Here is a 20,727-nt window from a genome sequence, read left to right as displayed (position 1 = left end):
GTGCTTCGAGAGACTGGTTCTCCAGCACATCAAGGACTATCTCCCCCAAGACTTCAATCCCTACCAATTTGCATATCGCACGAACAAATCCATCAAGTACTATCTCCCCCAAGACTTCGATCCCTACCAATTTGCATATCGCATGAACAGATCCACAGAAGACGCCATTGCTGTAGCTCTCCACTCTGTGCTGAACCATCTGGAGCAGCAGCAGAGCTATGTCCGGATGCTGTTTGTGGATTACAGCTCAGCTTTTAATACAATGATTCCTGACATTCTCATCACCAAACTGGTCACTCTTGGCCTCCCCCCTCTCACATGTGTCTGGATAAAAGACTTTCTTACCAACCGGCTCCAGACTGTGAGACTCGGCCACCACTCCTCCATTCAAACACTAAACACCAGTACCCCGCAAGGCTGTGTTCGAGCCCCCTTCTGTACTGTCTCTACACCCACGACTGCAGTCCGGCCCACAACAACAACCTCATCATCAAGTTTGCTGATGACACCACAGTGGTTGGACTCATCTCAAAGGGAAACGAGGCAGCTTACAGAGAGGAGGTCCTGAAGTTGGCAGCCTGGTGTTCAAAGAACAATCTGACTCTGAACACCAGAAAAACCAAGGAGATCATTGTCGACTTCAGGAGGCACAGCACCGACCTAGCCCCCCTTTACATCAATGGCGAGTGTGTGGAGAGGGTCCATACCTTCCGGTTTCTTGGCGTCCTTATCTCCGCTGACATCTCCTGGACAGACAACATCACAGCAGTCATCAAGAAGGCTCAGCAGCGGTTACACTTCCTGAGGGTCCTCAGAAAGCACAACTTGGACTCCAAACTGCTACTAACCTTCTACCGCTCGTCCATCGAGAGCCTGCTGATGTATCACAGTATGGTACGGCAGCTGCACCATGGCAGACAGGGAGAGGCTTCAGCGAGTAGTAAAGGCAGCACAGAAGATCATCGGCTGCCCTCTCCCCTCCTTGATGGACATTTACATCTCCCGCTGCCTCAGCAGAGCAAAAAAACATCATTAAGGACAGCTCCCACCCTGGCTCTGATCTGTTTGACCTGCTGCCCTCAGGGAGGCGCTACAGGTGCATCACAACAAGGACAAACAGACTCAAGAACAGTTTTATCCCAAAAGCCATAACCATTCTAAACTCACACATGCACTGACTACACAGTCTAACCCCCCAACCCCTGGACTTCCTTCTATCCGTCAACTGTGCAATAACCAATATCTAAATGGTACTGATAATAACTGTGTAATATCTGTATACTGTACAATATCATTACTCTTAGGGTCCAACATCCACTACTCACTGCACATGATCATCATTATTGTGCAATATTTAAATTATGTGCAATTACCCAATAGGGCAATAGTTATTTATTCTTTCCAGTATTTAAATAATGTGCAATAACTCGATTTAGTTATTATTCTTTCCATTGTATATAGCGTCGCAGAACTTTTTTTTTTTTTTGCAACTTTTTGCACCATTTGTTTATTTGTTTATTTACTTGTTGTGTTCTACATATATGTCTGCACTGAAGGAGCTGCTTTTAATCTCATGCCTCAAAAAGGCATTCTATGCATTCTATATACACATACATATATATATATATATATATATATATATATATATATATATATATATTATATATATATATATATATATATATATATATATATATATACACACACACACATATATACATACACATATACATCTATACTAATAAAAGGCAAAATCCTCACTGACTCACTCATCACTAACTCTCCAATATGTAGGCCTATATATATACACATATACAGATTATATATATATATATATATATATATATATATATATGTATATGTATATATATATACACATATACATATACAGTGCATCTGGAAAGTATTCACAGCACATCACTTTTTCCACATTTTGTTATGTTACAGCCTTATTCCAAAATGGATTAAATTCATTTTTTTCCTCAGAATTCTACACACAACACCCCATAATGACAACGTGAAAAAAGATTACTTGAGGTTTTTGCAAATTTATTAAAAATAAAAAAAAATGAGAAAGCACATGTACATAAGTATTCACAGCCTTTGCCGTGAACCTCGAAATTGAGCTCAGGTGCATCCTGCTTCCCCTGATCATCCTTGAGATGTTTCTGTAGCTTAATTGGAGTCCACCTGTGGTAAATTCAGTTGATTGGACATGATTTGGAAAGGCACACACCTGTCTATATAAGGTCACACAGTTGACAGTTCATGTCAGAGCACAAACCAAGCATGAAGTCAAAGGAATTGTCTGTAGACCTCCGAGACAGGATTGTCTCGAGGCACATATCTGGGGAAGGTTACAGAAAAATTTCTGCTGCTTTGAAGGTCCCAATGAGCACAGTGGCCTCCATCATCCATAAATGGAAGAAGTTCGAAACCACCAGGACTCTTCCTAGAGCTGGCCGGCCATCTAAACTGAGCGATCGGGGGAGAAGGGCCTTAGTCAGGGAGGTGACCAAGAATCCGATGGTCACTCTGTCAGAGCTCCAGAGGTCCTCTGTGGAGAGAGGAGAACCTTGCAGTAGGACAACCATCTCTGCAGCAATCCACCGATCAGGCCTGTATGGTAGAGCGGCCAGACGGAAGCCACTCCTTAGTAAAAGGCACATGGCAGCCCACCTGGAGTTTGCCAAAAGGCACCTGAAGGACTCTCAGAGCATGAGAAAGAAAATTCTCTGGTCTGATGAGACAAAGATTGAACACTTTGGTGTGAATGCCAGGTGTCACGTTCGGAGGAACCTGGCACCATCCCTACAGTGAAGCATTGTGGTGGCAGCATCATGCTGTGGGGATGTTTTTCAGTGGCAGGGACTGGGAGACTAGTCAGGATAAAGGGAAAGATGACTGCAGCAATGTACAGAGACATCCTGGATGAAAACCTGCTCCAGAGCGCTCTTGACCTCAGACTGGGGCGACGGTTCATCTTTCAACAGGACAACGACCCTAATCACACAACCAAGATATCAAAGGAGTGGCTTTAGGACAACTCTGTGAATGTCCTTGAGTGGCCCAGCCAGAGCCCAGACTTGAATCCGATTGAACATCTCTGGAGAGATCTTAAAATGGCTGTACACCGACGCTTCCCATCCAACCTGATGGAGCTTGAGAGGTGCTGCAAAGAGGAGTGGGCGAAACTGGCCAAGGATAGATGTGCCAAGCTTGTGGCATCATATTGAAAAAGATTTGAGGCTGTAATTGCTGCCAAAGGTGCATCGACAAAGTATTGAGCAAAGGCTGTGAATACTTATGTACATGTGATTTCTCAGTTTTTTTATTTTTAATAAATTTGCAAAAACTTCAAGTAAACTTTTTTCACGTTGTCATTATGGGGTGTTGTGTGTAGAATTCTGAAGAAAAAAATTAATTTAATCCATTTTGGAATTAGGCTGTAACATAACAAAATGTGGAAAAAGTGATGCGCTGGGAAAACTTTCTGGATGCACTGTATATATACATACATATATATACATACATATACATATATATATATATATATACAGGTACTCGTCGACATACGACCTATGCAAGTTACGACTGTTCGACTTTACGACGCGTTTGACTGTTTCCCCCGCCAGCTGTTGGCAGCGCCAGTTTCCCGCACTCTCAAGTCTCGCTACGCAGCAGTAAAAATATACGCAGCAGTGTTGCCCCACGTGTGTTTGTGTCTTGTTGTTTTGGCAATTTTCGATAATAATATAACCCTAACATATAACCCTATAATATTAACACTAATAGCAGCTTTCTACTCAAAACGGCAAACTTGAGAAGCTGCCAGCATCAAACCCAGAAGCTCTTGATTGGGCAGTTCTTAGGATTGCACTACGCAAGCAGTCGCATCAACTGCTTACCGCAACCTGCTTTCTTTTTTCTTCTTGAATAAAAGCGCACTTGTTCTGTTATACTTGTACTTGTGAAAGTGTTTATTTGATATTTGGACTTCAGGCTTCACACCAGTCATTCTCAGTCACACACACCACTCACATCCACAGTTATCCCAGTCTCGTTCGTGCACAAGTTTTATATACAATCATCACATTCAAATGTTAACAGTTCCCACACACAACTGCTGACTCCCAATCAAGAGCTTCTGGGTTCGATGCTAGCAGCTTCTCGAGTTTACCGCTTTGAGTAGAGAGCTGCTGTTATTGTTAATATTATACAATAAAAACATACATTTGATTTACGTCTGTAACAACCATTGTAAATTTATAGTGCTTGTCAAAGTTAGCGTTCACGCTCGCCCCGATCTGACACTGCTCTTTTCAAATAAAGACGCGCTATAACAGAGGTGAACTCAGATCAGAGAAAACAGAAGCCTTCCCCGCAAGAAATGTCGACTCACAGTGTATGAATGGCGTATGGAAGAAGTGTGTTAAGCGTTATGTAAATACTTTTGCTGGATTTAACAGTGAACAAGAACTTGATGAGATTCGTGAAGAAATAGTGAAACTGTCATTGGAATGTGAAATGGAAGATGTCGAGGAGTTGCTAGACCGGGAATCAGGTGAACTTATGAATGAAGAGCTGATAGAATTGGAAGAAGAAAGAGTGGCGGAAGAAGAAACAAGAGAATTGGAGTAAGACGAAGAGGAGGAGGTGCCACAAACAATGTTCACCACAAAGGGATTGTCAGAAGATTTATCTCTACTGAATAAACTCCTCGCTCATTTTGAAAAAATGGACCCAAATATTGAACGATTTGCGAGGATTGAACGGATGGCACGCAACACATTTCGTCCTTATTGCGAAATTTATGAAGAGAAAAAAAAAAACAAACAATTCAGACGAAGCTCACTATGTTTATGAAAAGAGCAACTCCTCCCATCACCCCGTCCGCAGCCTCGCCTGATCTGATGAAGGCGATATCGACAACCCGCAGCCAAGCACCAGTGGTGCCAGGAATTAAATGTACAGTACAGTATTTCTTGTTTTGTACGTTTTCCACATATTAAACAAATTGTACTGTAGTATGCTGTGTTTGTCTTAGAAAGTAAGAAAATGTTGATAAAATATTACTTTAAGATGATTACAATATTATTACCCAGTCTAATATTCTTACCTTAAATTAACATAGGCCGACTTACGTCCAGATCAACTTACAACCAGTCAGTCGGAACCAATCGCGGTCGTAAGTCGACAAGTACCTGTATATATATATATATATATATATATATATATATATATATATATATATATACATAAACATATATATATATACACATATACATATATATATACACACACACACATATATACATACACATATACAGTACATCTATACTAATAAAAGGCAAAACCCTCACTGACTCACTCATCACTAACTCTCCAACTTCCCGTGTAGGTAGAAGGCTGAAATTTGTCAGGCTCATTCCTTACAGCTTACTTTCAAAAGTTATGCAGGTTTCATTTCGAAATTCTACATGTAACGGTCGACAGTGTCCACCATGTTAAACTCATCCCATCAACTAATGACAGTGGTTTAAGACACCAGTTATGAGATGAGTGTGTAGGGCATAGTGATTTAAGCCCCTTGCACAGAGGGGTGTGATCAGAGATAGAAATAGCATCATACTTGCAAGATTTGATACTGTGCAAAAAATTATTGTCTGTGAAGTCTTGAGTAACAGTGATGTACTGGTGAGAAGAAGGAATATGCTCTTAGGTTAGGATTTAAAAACCTCCATGGGTCTGGTAAGTTCTGATACATTACAGACTGTTTAATTATTTTTGCAGTTTTAGATGTTACAGTATCACCACTGTAGCTGAAGACCTATTTAAAACACAAAGTCTCCAGCAATTATAATTTTATGAGTGTTCACATTAGGAATGCATGCAAATATGTTTTGGATGAAATTACTGTTTTGCATGTTAGGTGCATAGATATTTAGCAAAATCACTCTAGTATTAAATAGATTGCCTATCACCATGACATATCACCCTTCAGGATCAGATATTATGTCTGACACTGCAAATAGCTATAGAGTGTTGTACCGTGTTAGCCATAGATTGATACAGGAGAACGTAGGGTGAAATTACACCTTTTATTGGCTAACTAAATAGATTACAAATGCAAGCTTTCAAGGCAGCTAAGGCCCCTTCATCAGGCTGGTTACACCTTGTCTGATGAAGGGGTCTTAGCTGCCTCGAAACCTTGCATTTTTATTCTATTTAGTTAGCCAATAAAAGGTGTCATTTCACCCTACTTTCTCCTGACAATGCAGTGGAATAGCTCTGCGTAGTAAGATTCCCAGACCCCTAGTTTTCTTTGTGTAACTAGAGTGAAAAATTAGGCCAATCCACTCTATTTGCAACCAAAACTGGTCCTTACTTATTTAAGTGAGTCTCCTGTAAGTATACTATCTTGGCATTTAGACCTGTTAAGTGAAAGAATACTTTCTCTTTAATTCATGATTGAGACCATTGACATTCCACCTCACAAAGTTCATTGTTTGGTCATAGAGATATTGCTTCTGAACTTTTGTTGACATTTTGTAGTCTTAAGTAAGTACATTGTTACATATGCCAGCTTTGACTTAGATTTCATATTATTGCCAGTTATACAGTTATTGGGGTAGAAAGGATAATAAGAATATCTCACAGTTGGAATCGATCTGAAAGGAAAATTCCAAAACAAGAATTCAAAAACTCATAGCCGGCTACAAAATCTATCTAAAAATGTTGCAAGCTGTGATTTTTGCCAAAAGGAGTGTTACTAAGTACTGACATAATAGGGTGCATAAACATTTGCAAATAAGTCGTAACTGTACATTAACATTTTTTCATAAAAAAATCCATTGTTTTTGTTTGTTTGCTGTCAAAGTTGTATTTGCAATTTTTTATTTAAATGTCAAAAAATACATAATTTGGCCAGACATTTGCATGGACTGTATAGTGAGATATAAGCCGCAAAATGCATGAAAAGATTTAGGGAACCACAAAGTAACCCCGTTCAATAGCCATAGTCAATCAATACTTATAAAAATAAATACAGAAAAAGAACAGAGTAGGTCTAAGACTTAACAAACCAGTGTTGGACAGGTTTCCAAAGGATTTCATTTATGTGATGAGCCAAGCAGGGACCACTTCTTTCATTTCCTGGTCAGAGGCATATCAACAATCCCATAAAGTGTTTTGAAAGAACCAATGACATAGTATTATAGAAAGAGATGTGAGAATCTTGTACAGAATATTGTAAAACTGCTAACTTCAGTTTCTAAAGCATTTCTACAGTTTGGAATTCTATATATGTGGGTAGACATTGTCACAGCAACATTGCACCTTTCAGTAGAAAACTTAAGTCTTTCTTGTTGATTTCTAGCTGCATGTTGCCCTGCAACAACTTAATAATAATGAACATTGTTTATTGTTCAAACATTCTTAACATAATCTTGCAGCATCAGGGTCAATGATTCCCTCAGAACCAAGGTTATTATAGTTAACGAAAACTAAAATCAAAACTGAAACTATTATTTAAAAAACATTTTCGTAAACTGAAATAAAATAATTAACAAAACCGAAATGAAAAACTAAAACTAAACGAAACTATTAAAGTAGCTGGAAAGACTAACTGAAATAAAATAATAATTTACTAAAATATTTTTAGTTTTCGTTTTTGAATGAATATTCTTGCCATTAGTCTTTAAACCTTGTAAGTTTTAACTCTAAAAAAAAAATGTCATCCACCATGAGCCTCCTGCACATATTAATCCAGTGAACGGAAGCTGGTGATGAAGGGCGGCTGTTCACACAGCATTTGTGGTGACAGAGCAAGCTGAATACAGGTGCGTAAAGCGTGTGAATTAGAAAGTGATTTGCATGCCGCCTTTCTTTGCGCTTGTTGTATATCAAGACATAATGCAAACAGCTGAGATCAGAATGTGCTGATCAACAAAACGTTTTCCATATGGACAGAAAAATCATGAGCGAGTAACGTTCCAGTTTATTTCTCAGGTGACTGTTTTTTGTTGACAGCAATTCACCTGCCACTTCGCACAGGAGAAATCGAAGTATAGAGAAAGTATAGTAATCATGAAAAAATTCTCGATGAAAAAAATATTGACGTTATACACCTCCCAGAGTCCAAAAATACTGTTTTTCGGAATTGTGTGTGTGTGTAAACACGATAACTCGAAAACGCAACTAGATAGATGGATGAAATTCGGCATGTGGTTGTTGCACCACAATTGTAGTTCTGTATTAACTTTTGGGTCAAATCTATCACCCAGAAGTGGTACTTTACCTGAAGACATCCGATTTATTCAACACTAGCAAAATACCCGTGCTTCGCAGCGGAGAAGTAGTGTGTTAAAGAGGTTATGAAAAAGTAAAGGAAACATTTTAAAAATAACGTAACATGATTGTCAATGTAATTGTGTTGTCATTGTAATGAGTGTTGCTGTCATATATATATACATATACACATATACACACACATATACACACATATACAGATATATTATATATACATATACACATATATTTTTTATATATATATTTTTTATATATATATATATATATATATATATATACACATACATACATACATACATACATATACACACATAGATGCACTTACAATAACATAGAAATCAATATAAACAACATTAACATCATTATCATATGAGAATATGAAGTAATATATAAGAAGCACATTTCATATAAATATAAATTATTAAACAGTAAAATCTTCTTCTATAATTTGCTACCGTGGCTTTTCGTTGGTCTGTCCAGGATTTTAAACCACCTGTAGCTTGCAAACCGTTTCACCTATTGACTTGAAATCTGGTACACATATAATATGTCACGTCTGCTATCCGCTTTATGGGTGATGATTGTATTACTCTTTTTATGTTTATTTTATTTTAGAATCAACTCCTATCTGCGCACACCAGGGCGGCCGTGGGCAGATGCGTATGGTGTATTCACTCCATGTTATCGTGCATTGCGCTGTCACTTGTATTTTGATAAAAGAATTTGAACAATATATAAGAAGCGTATAAATTATTAAACAGTAAAACATTAACATTTAAGAAGTAAAGTTACATTGAGTACTACTGCAGTGCCTTCGGGTATACCTCATTTTTTCTTTGCCCATTACATGCTTAAATGTATACATTTTTTGGTGTACCTACCCGAGAACACGCGACATATAACCGACCGTGGGAGAAGCATGGATTTGAAACACGCGTTGAGTTCATCTGCTGGTCTCCCTCGTGGAATAACTGGTAATGTTTGACTAAAATCTACAGCGAGTAAAACGACATTACCTCCTTTTTTTTTTTTACGATCTCTGAGATCTTGCTTTTTTCGGTTCAAGGCTTCATAAGCTGTTTTATGTTCCATGGTGTACTTAATAAGTACTAATTATCCCAAACCATCATCTTTGAATGTTGCAAGACTTTCGCCTTGTATGTAGATCGGGGTAATTACATTCATTGCATTCCTAGTCTGAATCACAATCTGATTGTATGGGTGGTTACCTGGCACTGTAGGGTTGCCACCCGTCCTTTAAAATACGGAATCGTGCCGCGTTTGAGAATGAAATTGCGCGTCCCGTTTTGAATCAATACTGGACAGGGATTTATCCCGTATTTTTTTTATCATTTTTTTTTTAAAGCAGCGTGTCATGCAAATCATCCCACATGCATTTTATGAAGATGCCTCCTTTCCTACTTTTGATTGGGTAATACTTGATGTCATCGTTAGTTTGATTGGTCTTTTTAACTGTCCAGTGAGGAGGGCGTGTCTTTTAAGTAGAGTCTGCAAAGTGTTGGCACTGAGATGTGGCGTCAGCGCCATAGTTGAAGCCCCTAACGTTGCGGTCAGCAAGTCGGCTAACATCCGCCATGTGCCGTCTTTCAGTTGCGAGAAGCAGATCATAGAATGGTTGAAACTGTTGCCCCTAACGTTGCGCCACGGCGTGTGGTTCGTTTATACCTCGTGTCTTCTCATTAAACTTTTATCTCGCGAATATGTTATTGCAATCCGCAGCGGGAGCGTTTCTATAAACTTAATTTAAACTTACGTTTTACACCGTGCTTTGTTTCCCTTATGAACATGCTTGTATGCTTCACTCGCTCCGTTCTCAATTGTTTAATTAATTTTTTGCTCTTCGCTGTTTGCGGCTCTTCCTCCATTTCCCCCTACTTCGTTCTTTTATCTCGCGAATATGTTATTGCAATCCTTAACGGTAGCGTTTCAATAAACTGATTGAAAATAGTTTTGCATTTACCTTTTTAGTAAAAGGCGAGCTTTTAAGCCTGAGAAATCACCCCGTAAATGCACACGTTTAATTGCACATGTGTTAATATGTATGGTTACACAGTATTAAAAGACAGTGAACAACGTCAGTTACCTTTGTTCCCGCGTTTGATAAAAGGTGAGCTTTTAAGCCTGAGAAATCACCCCGTAAATGCACACGTTTAATTGCACATGTGTTAATATGTATGCTTACACAGTATTAAAAGACAGTCAAAAATTAACGTCATTTACCTTCGTTCCCGCGTGTGACTCGTGCTGTAAATCTCTTCCTTGTTTTTAGTTCACGTGATTACGTAGGAGGCGTGATGACGCGATACGTGACTCCGCCTCCTCCATTACAGTGTATGGACAAAAAATATGTTCCAGTTATGACCATTACGCTTTGAATTTCGAAATGAAACCTGCCTAACTTTTGTAAGTAAGCTGTAAGGAATGAGCCTGCCAAATTTCAGCCTTCCACCTACACGGGAAGTTGGAGAATTAGTGATGAGTGAGTCAGTCAGTCAGTGAGTGAGTCAGTGAGGGCTTTGCCTTTTATTAGTATAGATTACTTTTATAATAATTGTTCAATATATTATTAATTTGATTTGTTGGTGATGGTTCCATAATGTACATAATATATAAATCTAATTTGTCTTGCGGTTTACTCCTCAAATATCCATCCCCATATCTGAGTATACAAGAAAGTCGAGGGGAGACCACTCACAATTTTTGTAAATAATCGGCACTGATCGAGAGACTGACTAAGGTGATCATACAAGATCAGCATATTGTTGCTGACCTGACCAATTACTTTTGCTTTAAAAACATTGTTTAACAACAAAGCAATACAAACAAAGGTAGAGAGTTTGACAAGTGATGAAAAACTAAACATACTAATGGATTTTTGTATTCATTCTATATTTATTAATTTATCTTTTTTAGTTCATATTCACAACTCAAAATACCTAATATTATGAAAGTAATCCATTAGCAGAATTATATTTTAAAATATTTATCTCCCTTTTTTCAATGTTTCTCTTTCTCAAAATAGATAGTTGAAATATCATATTCATTTTGTTCTTAACATCAGCCATACCATACATATTGCATACCAGCTAGTTTTCCTGCCTTACATCCAAACCTGCTGGGGTAGGCTCCAGGTTTCCTGAGATCCTGCTCTGGATAAACAAGTTTAGATAAAGTATATATTGTTCTTAATCTCAGAATGCTCTCTCTTTTGTTTTGTGCCTGTCTGTATTCCTATTACCTACTCTTGCCCTGCTCTTTATGGGTTTACTGTCCTTATGGTAGGCTATTCAAGACTCGCCACCTCTAACGTTGACACTACATGCTTGTTTGTCTTTGTTTCCCTTAATACAGCTAGGTGGGTTCTGCACACTGATTCAAGTCTAAGAGCCCTATTCTTCCTAAGCCCCTGTGATTTTCATGAGAAAATATTTTTAAAATTATAAAATTGGATAAAATTATTCATATTCAGTATCTAGTTTTGATTATGCTTGTTTTTATCAGACAAAAACAAAACCAGATAGTAAACCAGTCAGTGTAGTAAGCTTCCACGAACATTAAGCTCATATCCAAATCTGTTAAGTGTACAGTTCTGTCTGATATTGCCACAAAACTAACTCCGTAGGCGCTCCATGCCATAATTACTAAAACTAAAACTGAAACTAATATATATAAAAATAAAAAAGAAATGTCTTTGTGAAATAAAAACTAAACTAAAACTAAAAATACACAATGAAGGAAAACTAAAACTAAACTGAATTTCCAAGTAAGGTCTGAAAAAATATAGAAATAAAAACTAATATAAAAAGGCAAAACTATAATAACCTTGCTCAGAACTGCATTAACCAGTTTTTTTTTCCTGCAGTTGGTTGTGTTATACATTTTTTCAAGACAGGAAATATGGGATTCTTTAATTCCAGGCTTTTTTGTTTGCTTTCTGGCATGTGGTGGTGGATCCATGCTTTGTATCCAGTTAAGATTCTCTCAAAAAAGACATCAACTTTGTCAAGCTAGCTTTTTAACACATGAAGATTTCCAAGTGATATTGTTTGTGTTCTTTTTCATCTGTTTTGAAAATCATTGTTCACAAACCTGATGAAACACAAAGTTGTTATGGATGATTTACAAACTTTTAAAAGTCCTATTATTCTGTTAAAAGTCTGTTGTCCCCTTAATGATGGTATATATGACAAGTTTAGGTTTAAGTTTGGGGGCATGAGCCAATACATTTTATAGAACGACGTGATCGTGTTATTTAGGATATACAATATTCTCCCCAGAGTAATGCAAATGACAGTTTTTTTATTTAAGGACATACACCATATAATGGTTAATAGTTTTCTATTTTAAATCCTCTAAGCAGATCTGTACCAGAGAATGTGGGAATGGACATTTCTTACGAAGAGGATCTGCAAAGTCCCGATGGTACTGACAACAGACTAGGTGGGTTCTTAAGTATGACTATATATGCTGCATGTGAACAAATAAAACATCATGCACCATTTTCATCTTGTTGAGAATGCTAAAAAAACTTTGACATGAATACACCGACTGGAGAAGTACAAGTGCAATAGCAGTTGGACTCATGGTTTCCCAGTACAATAAGTGCTTCATTAGGGCTCATGTCATTTTGCCTCTGTAACTAATGTATCATTTTTATTTTCATACAAATTATTTATTAAAACTGAAAAAATGAGTGGTTGAATTTTGTCAAAAGAAATTGTTTGAAAAACTGCATTATACTTTTAGTCTTAGTATGTTCCCAGCTTTTTGTGTGGTGTAACTTCTTTATAGAATGTTTATGATTCTGTTTCGTGTTAGCAGAGCCCATTATGTTTAGCTAGATTAGAACTGAACATGATGTGTGTATTTGATACCATGCTAACTCTCTTTGGAAATGAGAAAAACATTAAAGAGGAGTGACTCCATCTGATGCCACATCAAAAGGAAGTGCACTTGTGATATGCAATGAACAGTGCAGACTGTGATACAACTTAAACTCTGTCTTCTGAACTGGTAGCGTGATGTATAAATAAAGTGACACAAACTTTTATAAAAAGTTTTTGTGAAGTTCAGTTTTTTTTATAATAGACTATTTTCTTTTTACCTTATCTGATGATATGGCTCCAGAGAAAGAGGTGGTTATTTGCCCTGTGAGTTTAGATATATCAGTCTGTAAGTTTTGTATGTGATTAAGCAAATGTTTTAGCAAAAACAACATTTTCCAAAGCTTGCACATGTTAATTTGTAAATTCTTGTTAGCACTGTGTTAGTATATGTATGGGTGTTCTCAGTGATCAACTAGGTCGCAGGTTCCATTCAGATTTAGATTGTTTTCCTCCTGATGTTACCGGTGCTGGTTGTGACTCTGTGGTTCTGTAATGGGAAAGTAACGAGGGAAGCAGAGGATCTGTTGCATTTGTGTGAAATTTTGCTGTAAACTGCTTGCATCTGTGTATGTATATTCTTGTTCAGTAACAGATTTCAAAGTAAAATTTATGGCCTTTCAGGGCCTTAGAATTGCTGCCTCTTACATCTGGAGTCTTGGGTTTGAATCTCAGAAAAAGCACTTTCTTGTTCACCTCATAAACCTAAACTGGGCCAAATTTTTTTCAGGAAAAAGGTGGATAGATATACAGTATAACTAATGCATTCATAACTTTCATAGTTTTTAGGTATGTTGTAAATATGTTGTAAATAAGCAAAAAGCCCCTAGCTAGCAGTAAATACTTGTATTATGAAGCAGATTATGTCCATTGCATTTTCAGGTTTGGCATTCATTTTGCTTTATTTTTATGAGTAAATAAGCACATAGGTGTAGGAATAATTAGATTATGAGTTTTATATAATGCCATCTTCCTATTTGATTGCTTATTTGAATTTACAATACATAAATATGCAAGAATGCATTCTGCGACTGGAATTCTGAACAATGCATCCTTTTTGAACGCTCAGCATAAGCAACCATGTGCTGAATTTGGTTCTTGGATGCCATCTAGTGGTAATGATTTTCAAAGTAATTACTTCACTGTGTTGCAAATGCTTAACTAAAAATTTTCCCTCAAAGGTTTGAATATTTGGTAGACTGTCTTATAGAACGTGAAATTATGAAATGAAGACCAGTAGATCAACAGATTTTAAATTAGCAATTCTCTTCATATGTACTGGTATGTCAGACAAGATAATTCAGTAATTACAAATACTAAAGTACTAATATAATTGCTGAGTTTTTCTTACAATTGCCGAGTCTTTTTTTGCATATAATGCAAACATATATTAATATATTACTAAATCTTAAGAGAACCCTGATGTCTATTTAGCCTTGCTCTAATAAAATAATGCCACAATATATCTGGCACACAGGAAACTGTACAGTTGTTTTGCTTATTGGCTATCATATTATTCATTTTCAAATTAGCAGTCAAGTAGCTTAGCATTCATATTAGGCAGTGGAGTTTTGCCCACTATGGACCATAGGGCATCACCCCACCTGCTTTTACCTGCAAAAAATAAGAATCATACAATTGCTTGAAATTGAATTGAATTATGTTAAATGTGTTTGTCAAAAGTTAGTTTCTTAAAAAAAAAAAGAAGTAATCCAATTTTGTGTTTATTACTGACTCAGTCAGAGACTGCACTGGGTTATCTTTGTGTGCTGCTGGGGGACCTACTAACAGTACCCTGAGCTTAAAATTTCTACGTCTCCTGATTTTCATTAGCCAATAAGCATTGGAAAAAAGTATTGGGTTTGGGTGGTGAAGAGTGCAGCCTTGTCCAGTTCAGTGGGTATGCAAAACGGACATCTCAGCATTCAATTGAGGAGGGGACAGTTGCTGAAAAGTTAAAACTTGAAGCAGTCAGTTCCAGACGTTCTCATAAAGCAGCAATTGAGTGACTGTGGCAAAGTGGAAAAGTTTCTATGAGGACATTCCATCTGTGTGTGGACAATATCATTATTGTGGTCAATTTGTAACAGAGCTGCTTAGAAGACTGTAGTTTTCAGCAATCAGCAGGACTGCTCAGAGGTCAACTGGAAGAAGAACACAGTTTAAAGGGAGTGGGAGGAAATAATTAACAGAGGTGTGGTGGTGTTTCACATACAACATCTCAGTATGCTCGTATCCGAAAAAGTAGTTTAACCCATTGATTTTTGCATAATACAAGTCATGGCTTTTGTTTTGTAGAGTGTGTGTATGGTGCAATTCATCTACTTCAGGTATGCATACCCTAAATAGTAACATTTTCTATAATCTGATTTATTTCATATTCCATCATACCAGTATAAGATTTCCGTGTTCAGGAGACATTGAGCAGTAATGGCAACCCTTAATTACCATGGGGTGTTTCGCATACTGCTTGAAATTCCATAATTCTGTGATACAATAAGGAAAATCATTGGCTTCACTTTGTATTATATTATTTGGATGCCTGACTGCGCCCCACTGTAGGTTAAGGTCACCATTCTCCAGTATTTTGTAACAGGTGGCTGGAGGACACTGGCACCAGAAAAGGCACTGAGGTTTATACACAGTCCTTGAGTGGCACCAAATTAGAGTCTACTTCTAGTCTCCCTCTCCTCTCTTTTTTGCAATAATTGTATAACCTAATATTAATGCAGCTTTTCACTTGACCTATCTCTTTGTCACCTCTATTATAGTTCTTTATTTGTTCTTTAATAATTTCAGAAGCATATCTTGCCTAAATGAAGGGACTTTAAACTGACTGACCAATATTTCATTTGGAATAGAAATAGGTGGAATGTGGGAAAAATTGGGCACATTCCATTTAGCAAAGTTTCAAGCTTGAAATTAATGGAAAAATTGTGTTGATGAGAAGTTAAATTTGAAGCTTAATTGCTCATAGGATGCAAAAACATTATCGATTTATGAGTCTCTGAATGTTTTAATCCCAAACATTTTCCAAACATTAAATAAGTATTAAAAAATTAAGTATGTTTGAGTGGGTGCAACAGGTAAAGTGCTTCCTACATTGGTTCCATATTCTGTGTGAATAAAGGGCAGTTGTATTATTAGTGTATTGACGATAGTTTATATTTGCTGGAGCACAGAGCAGGGAAAATAGAGAAGTACTGCAAGATTTTAATTCTATTGTAGACCAGGCTTGTATATGGTGATCAATTTGTGTCGATGTCCAGGGGCCTCATGTATAACACTGTGCGTAGAATTTACACTTAAACATGGAGGACAGACAAAACTGGAACTGTGCATATGCACCAAAAAATCGAGATCCATAAAACTGTACATACGCCAAGTTCCTGGCATGTCCCCTTTATAAATCCCAATGGGCGACTCTCTGGCTGTGTGCTGACGGACACTGTTCTGGAGTCACAAAATGCAATAGTGGATGCTGTAAGAGATGTGGCCAATGAACTAAAGAATATAAGGACTATACTATGCAATATTGACCACAAATAAACAAATTGGTTAAAAAAATAAATGCTGCATCTGATGACCTGTTTTTATATTCTGCTAATTACATTCAAACGAAGTAACGCTGTCCGATTTGGCTTATCTATTTGGTGAGTCAGGGTCAGGTTCATCATACTGCATCTCTTCAGGTACGGGCAAAAAATGGTATGAAAAAAGGGAAACCACACATAAATAGTAGAACTGCTTTGATGCCTGGTGCCGCCAGTTTGCAGAACTGTGTACGCATGGTATGAGATTGACATGAAAATGTACATGGATTTATGCAAAGTTTAGTTTTTATACTTCTCAACGCCTGTGTGGAAATGAATGTATGCAACATTTTTGCGTGTGCACACTGTTTATACATGAGGCCCCAGGTCTTTATGGTCTGTATGTTTGCCGCCCAGTAATAATATTGAAAGTATAGGTAGTGCCCCCTTCTGCTCTATAGCATTGTAGAGTCACTTTTTGGATGTGTGGATGTCTCTAATTCCAAAAAAATAATGTTATGATTGAATCTAATCTCTTAAAGATTTGTTAATGTATTGTATATGGGGATGGTTTAAAATAGAAAAAGAAGCTTGGGAAGGTTGTTATTCTTAACAGTGTTGATTATCCTTGCTAATGTGAGATGGAGGGTGGACCATCTATTCACATCTTGTTTAATTTTTTTCCATGCACACAACAAAATTTTGTTGAAAAAGAGCTTCATATTTACTTGTGATATGTTGTCTTGTTTTTCAGATCCTCCTGACTCTCTGGATGTAAATGGAACACATCCGCAAAGGAAGAAATTAGCAGCTCCTGAAATCAACTTATCCTTGGATCAGAGTGAGGGCTCCATTTTGTCAGATGATAACCTTGATACACCAGATGATCTCGACATCAACGTTGATGACTTAGACACCCCTGATGAGGCTGATTCATTAGAATATACAGGTCATGGCAATGAGCTTGGGTGGGAAGGTACAAGTAAAGATTTTTGTAATTCACTATCAAGCTGCATTGTGTTTTGTAACCAAGTAAGGTTTTTCAAAGAAGAGAGTTTTGATATTTTATTTATCATCATAATACCTATGTTTTCAGTTTCTTTTATATATATACTGTATAATGTACAGTGGAACCTCGGTTCACGACCATAATTCGTTCCAAACCTCTGGTCGTAAACCGATTTGGTCGTGAACCGAAGCAATTTCCCCCATAGGATTGTATCTAAATACAATTAATCTGTTCCAGACCGCACGAAGTGTATGTAAATATATTTTTTTTTAAAGATTTTTAAGCACAAATATAGTTAATTACACCATAGAATGCACAGTGTAATAGTAAACTAATGTAAAAACATTGAATAACACTGACACAAACACCCAGGCTCCCTGCTCAGCTGCACGTGCAGGCTTGCTCTCTCTCAGCTGCACGCGCTCTCTCTTATGAGGGGCCAAACAGGCCATAACTCATATATTTCTGTGTGTAATCTATTGGTTTACGTATGAACACTATTGGTTTATGAATATTTACTATCGGTTTGCGTGCATACTTAATTGGTTTGCGTGCTTACAATACTGGTTTCATTCATATGAACTATATTGGTTCGTGTCCGTATATTATCGGTTTGTGCGTGAACTATATCCGTTTGTATATGCATAGCACTGGTTTGCATATGAACTATATTGATTCGCGTGTGTATATCAGTGGTTCCAGTACGTTTGTTATTGGTTTGTGAGTGAACTGCATTGGTTTTCGGTTTTATGTTATCGGTTTGCGTATGAACTATATTGGCTTGCGTTCTGTGCCGGTCTAACAATGTATTTGTGTACGCACTATATTGGTTTCATGCACGACTTATACTGGTTTCATGTGGGTAACATATCGGTTTTGCGCTTGAACTCTATTGGTTGTATGTGTGTTCCATGTCGGTTTCTCGTACAAAACATACTGGTTATGCTTGCGCACCCTATTGCAACTCTGTGTATGAACTATATCGGTTCTGCGTGCAAACTATATCGGTTGTTCACGTGATCTTCAGTGGAAATGGGCAGGGCAAGAAACAGGAACTCAGGGGCCAGTAGTGTCATGGAGTGTGTAGAGAAGCTGACAGGAGACAGATCTGGGTTTACTTTAAACAGTGCAGTATTTTTTCCCACACAATAGGTTTAGGAAAGGACTTGGTGGTAATTATTACTATTTAATAGAATCTGCCATTGAGTGTGTAATGAACACAAAGCTGAAGTTAAGTACATATTTGGTCGTCTTTTTATTCGCTTCCAGTTACATGCTCGCTTGCAACCCGTGACTGTACTTTTTTACACAGCTTTTGCAAAATAGTTACTTATTCTAAAGGCAAAATATTCTACATTTACAACTGACGCCTTTATCCAGTATAACATTTAGTTACTACTGGTTACATTTCTTATGCCCAGCGATCCCGCACTGTGCCACCTAGACAGGTGAAGTGACATGCTCATGGTCACACAGTGTCACTATCAGGACTTGAACTGACAAATGTAGGGTTTAGAGGACAAAGCCCTAACCACAATGCCCCACTGCTTGCATATCTGCAATATGTATATTATTTGACATAATATAATCTTGCCCAGGACAGATTCCTTTGTTAAAGTTGAGTGTAACATTTTCAATCTGTTCAAGTCCTAAATCTGGGATATTTATTCTTTCAGATAATGTATCAGTTTGCAGATTAATGTACACGCTGTATAATATTGTGCCATGCACTTAACATTGAAGAAGAAGCTGGTTTGTGAATAAGTAGCTGACTACAAGCATATGTGTAGCTAGGAGTGAATAAAAAGCCACCTGAATGTGTACCTAACTTAAGTCCCGTGATCATTTCAGATGTTAAACGTTAATCATCACCAAGCCCTTTCACAAAAATTAAGTGGCATACAAAAGTATTCAATCCCCTTGAAAGTCAGAATTTTCTGCAAGACAAAAGATTTATACACATTTATTCATTCAGTATTTTTCTTATGCTGTGACAAAACATTTCCAAAGACAAAATAAACCATTTTCTGTAGACGTTTAACTGAAGAAGAAAAACTCCAAAGTTAATGTTTGCATAGGTATTTAAACCTCTGTGCTTTGGAAGCTCCATCTTTACACCAATGACAAATTAATTACAAAGGTGACAGTCATTTAACAGTCATAATTAATTAAACATGATGAGGTGCTACTTGTGAGTCCTTTCTGTCTCTCTGGATATAAACAGGCCCCTTTGTAAGGGCCGTAATCTTTAGTGGACAATCACTGCAAAAATGAAAACAAAGGAGCATACTACTGATGTGAGAAACAAAGTTATTGAAATGCAGAAGACTGGGAAAAGCTATAAAAATATCAAAAGAGTTTGAATATCCCATTTTGCACTGTTGTATTCATCACCAGAATGTGGAAGGTTCATCAAAGTACACAGACTCTGACTAGAACAGGCTGTCCCTCAAAACTCAACATCAGAGTGAGACATCAACTGGTGGGAGAGGCAACTAGAAATCCAACTGTCACTCTTAGACGTCTGCAATGATCTTTAGCTGGAGTAAAGGTGCAGGGGTCCACAATTTCAAGAGTTCTCCATAAAACAGGCCTCTATGGGAGAGTAGCATGAAAGAAGCCATTCCTTAAGCAAAGCACCATGATGTTCCAACAATAATGGATGGATTAAAAGCCAGAAGTATGTATGATCATCAGCATCAAGTGACTCTGTGAGAACCCTAACTACAAAGAGGACTATTTCATTTATGTTAGGTAGAATGCCCAGAGTGGAACCCCTACAGATTTTATTTTTTTCTCCAGCCTTCTGGAGTTTTTTTTTTTTTTTTTTTCTGTCCACCCTGGCCATCGGACCTTACTCCTTTTCTATGTTAACTAATGTTGTCTTATTTTAATTTTGTATTTTGTCTGTTATTTTTCTTTTCTTCATTATGTAAAGCACTTTGAGCTACTTTTTGTATGAAAATGTGCT

The 20,727-nt window shown here is 37.3% G+C and overlaps 1 protein-coding gene across 4 annotated transcripts in view; it reads left to right on the top strand.

Annotated features, from left to right (window-relative positions):
- Positions 1–20,727, top strand: part of LOC114652147 (uncharacterized) — a 381,858-nt gene that overhangs the window by 266,431 nt on the left and 94,700 nt on the right. For all 4 annotated transcript variants that reach the window (XM_051927670.1, XM_051927672.1, XM_051927671.1 and 1 more), the window contains exons 5-6: positions 12,689–12,771; positions 17,502–17,723. In XM_051927670.1, coding sequence (XP_051783630.1) covers positions 12,689–12,771; positions 17,502–17,723 — 305 coding nt within the window. The remainder of the gene's footprint in view (positions 1–12,688; positions 12,772–17,501; positions 17,724–20,727) is intronic.

The sequence above is a fragment of the Erpetoichthys calabaricus genome, chromosome 5, assembly GCF_900747795.2.
Source record: "Erpetoichthys calabaricus chromosome 5, fErpCal1.3, whole genome shotgun sequence".
Classification (NCBI taxonomy): Eukaryota; Metazoa; Chordata; class Cladistia; order Polypteriformes; family Polypteridae; genus Erpetoichthys; species Erpetoichthys calabaricus.
This window is presented reverse-complemented; position numbering and strand designations above follow the sequence as displayed.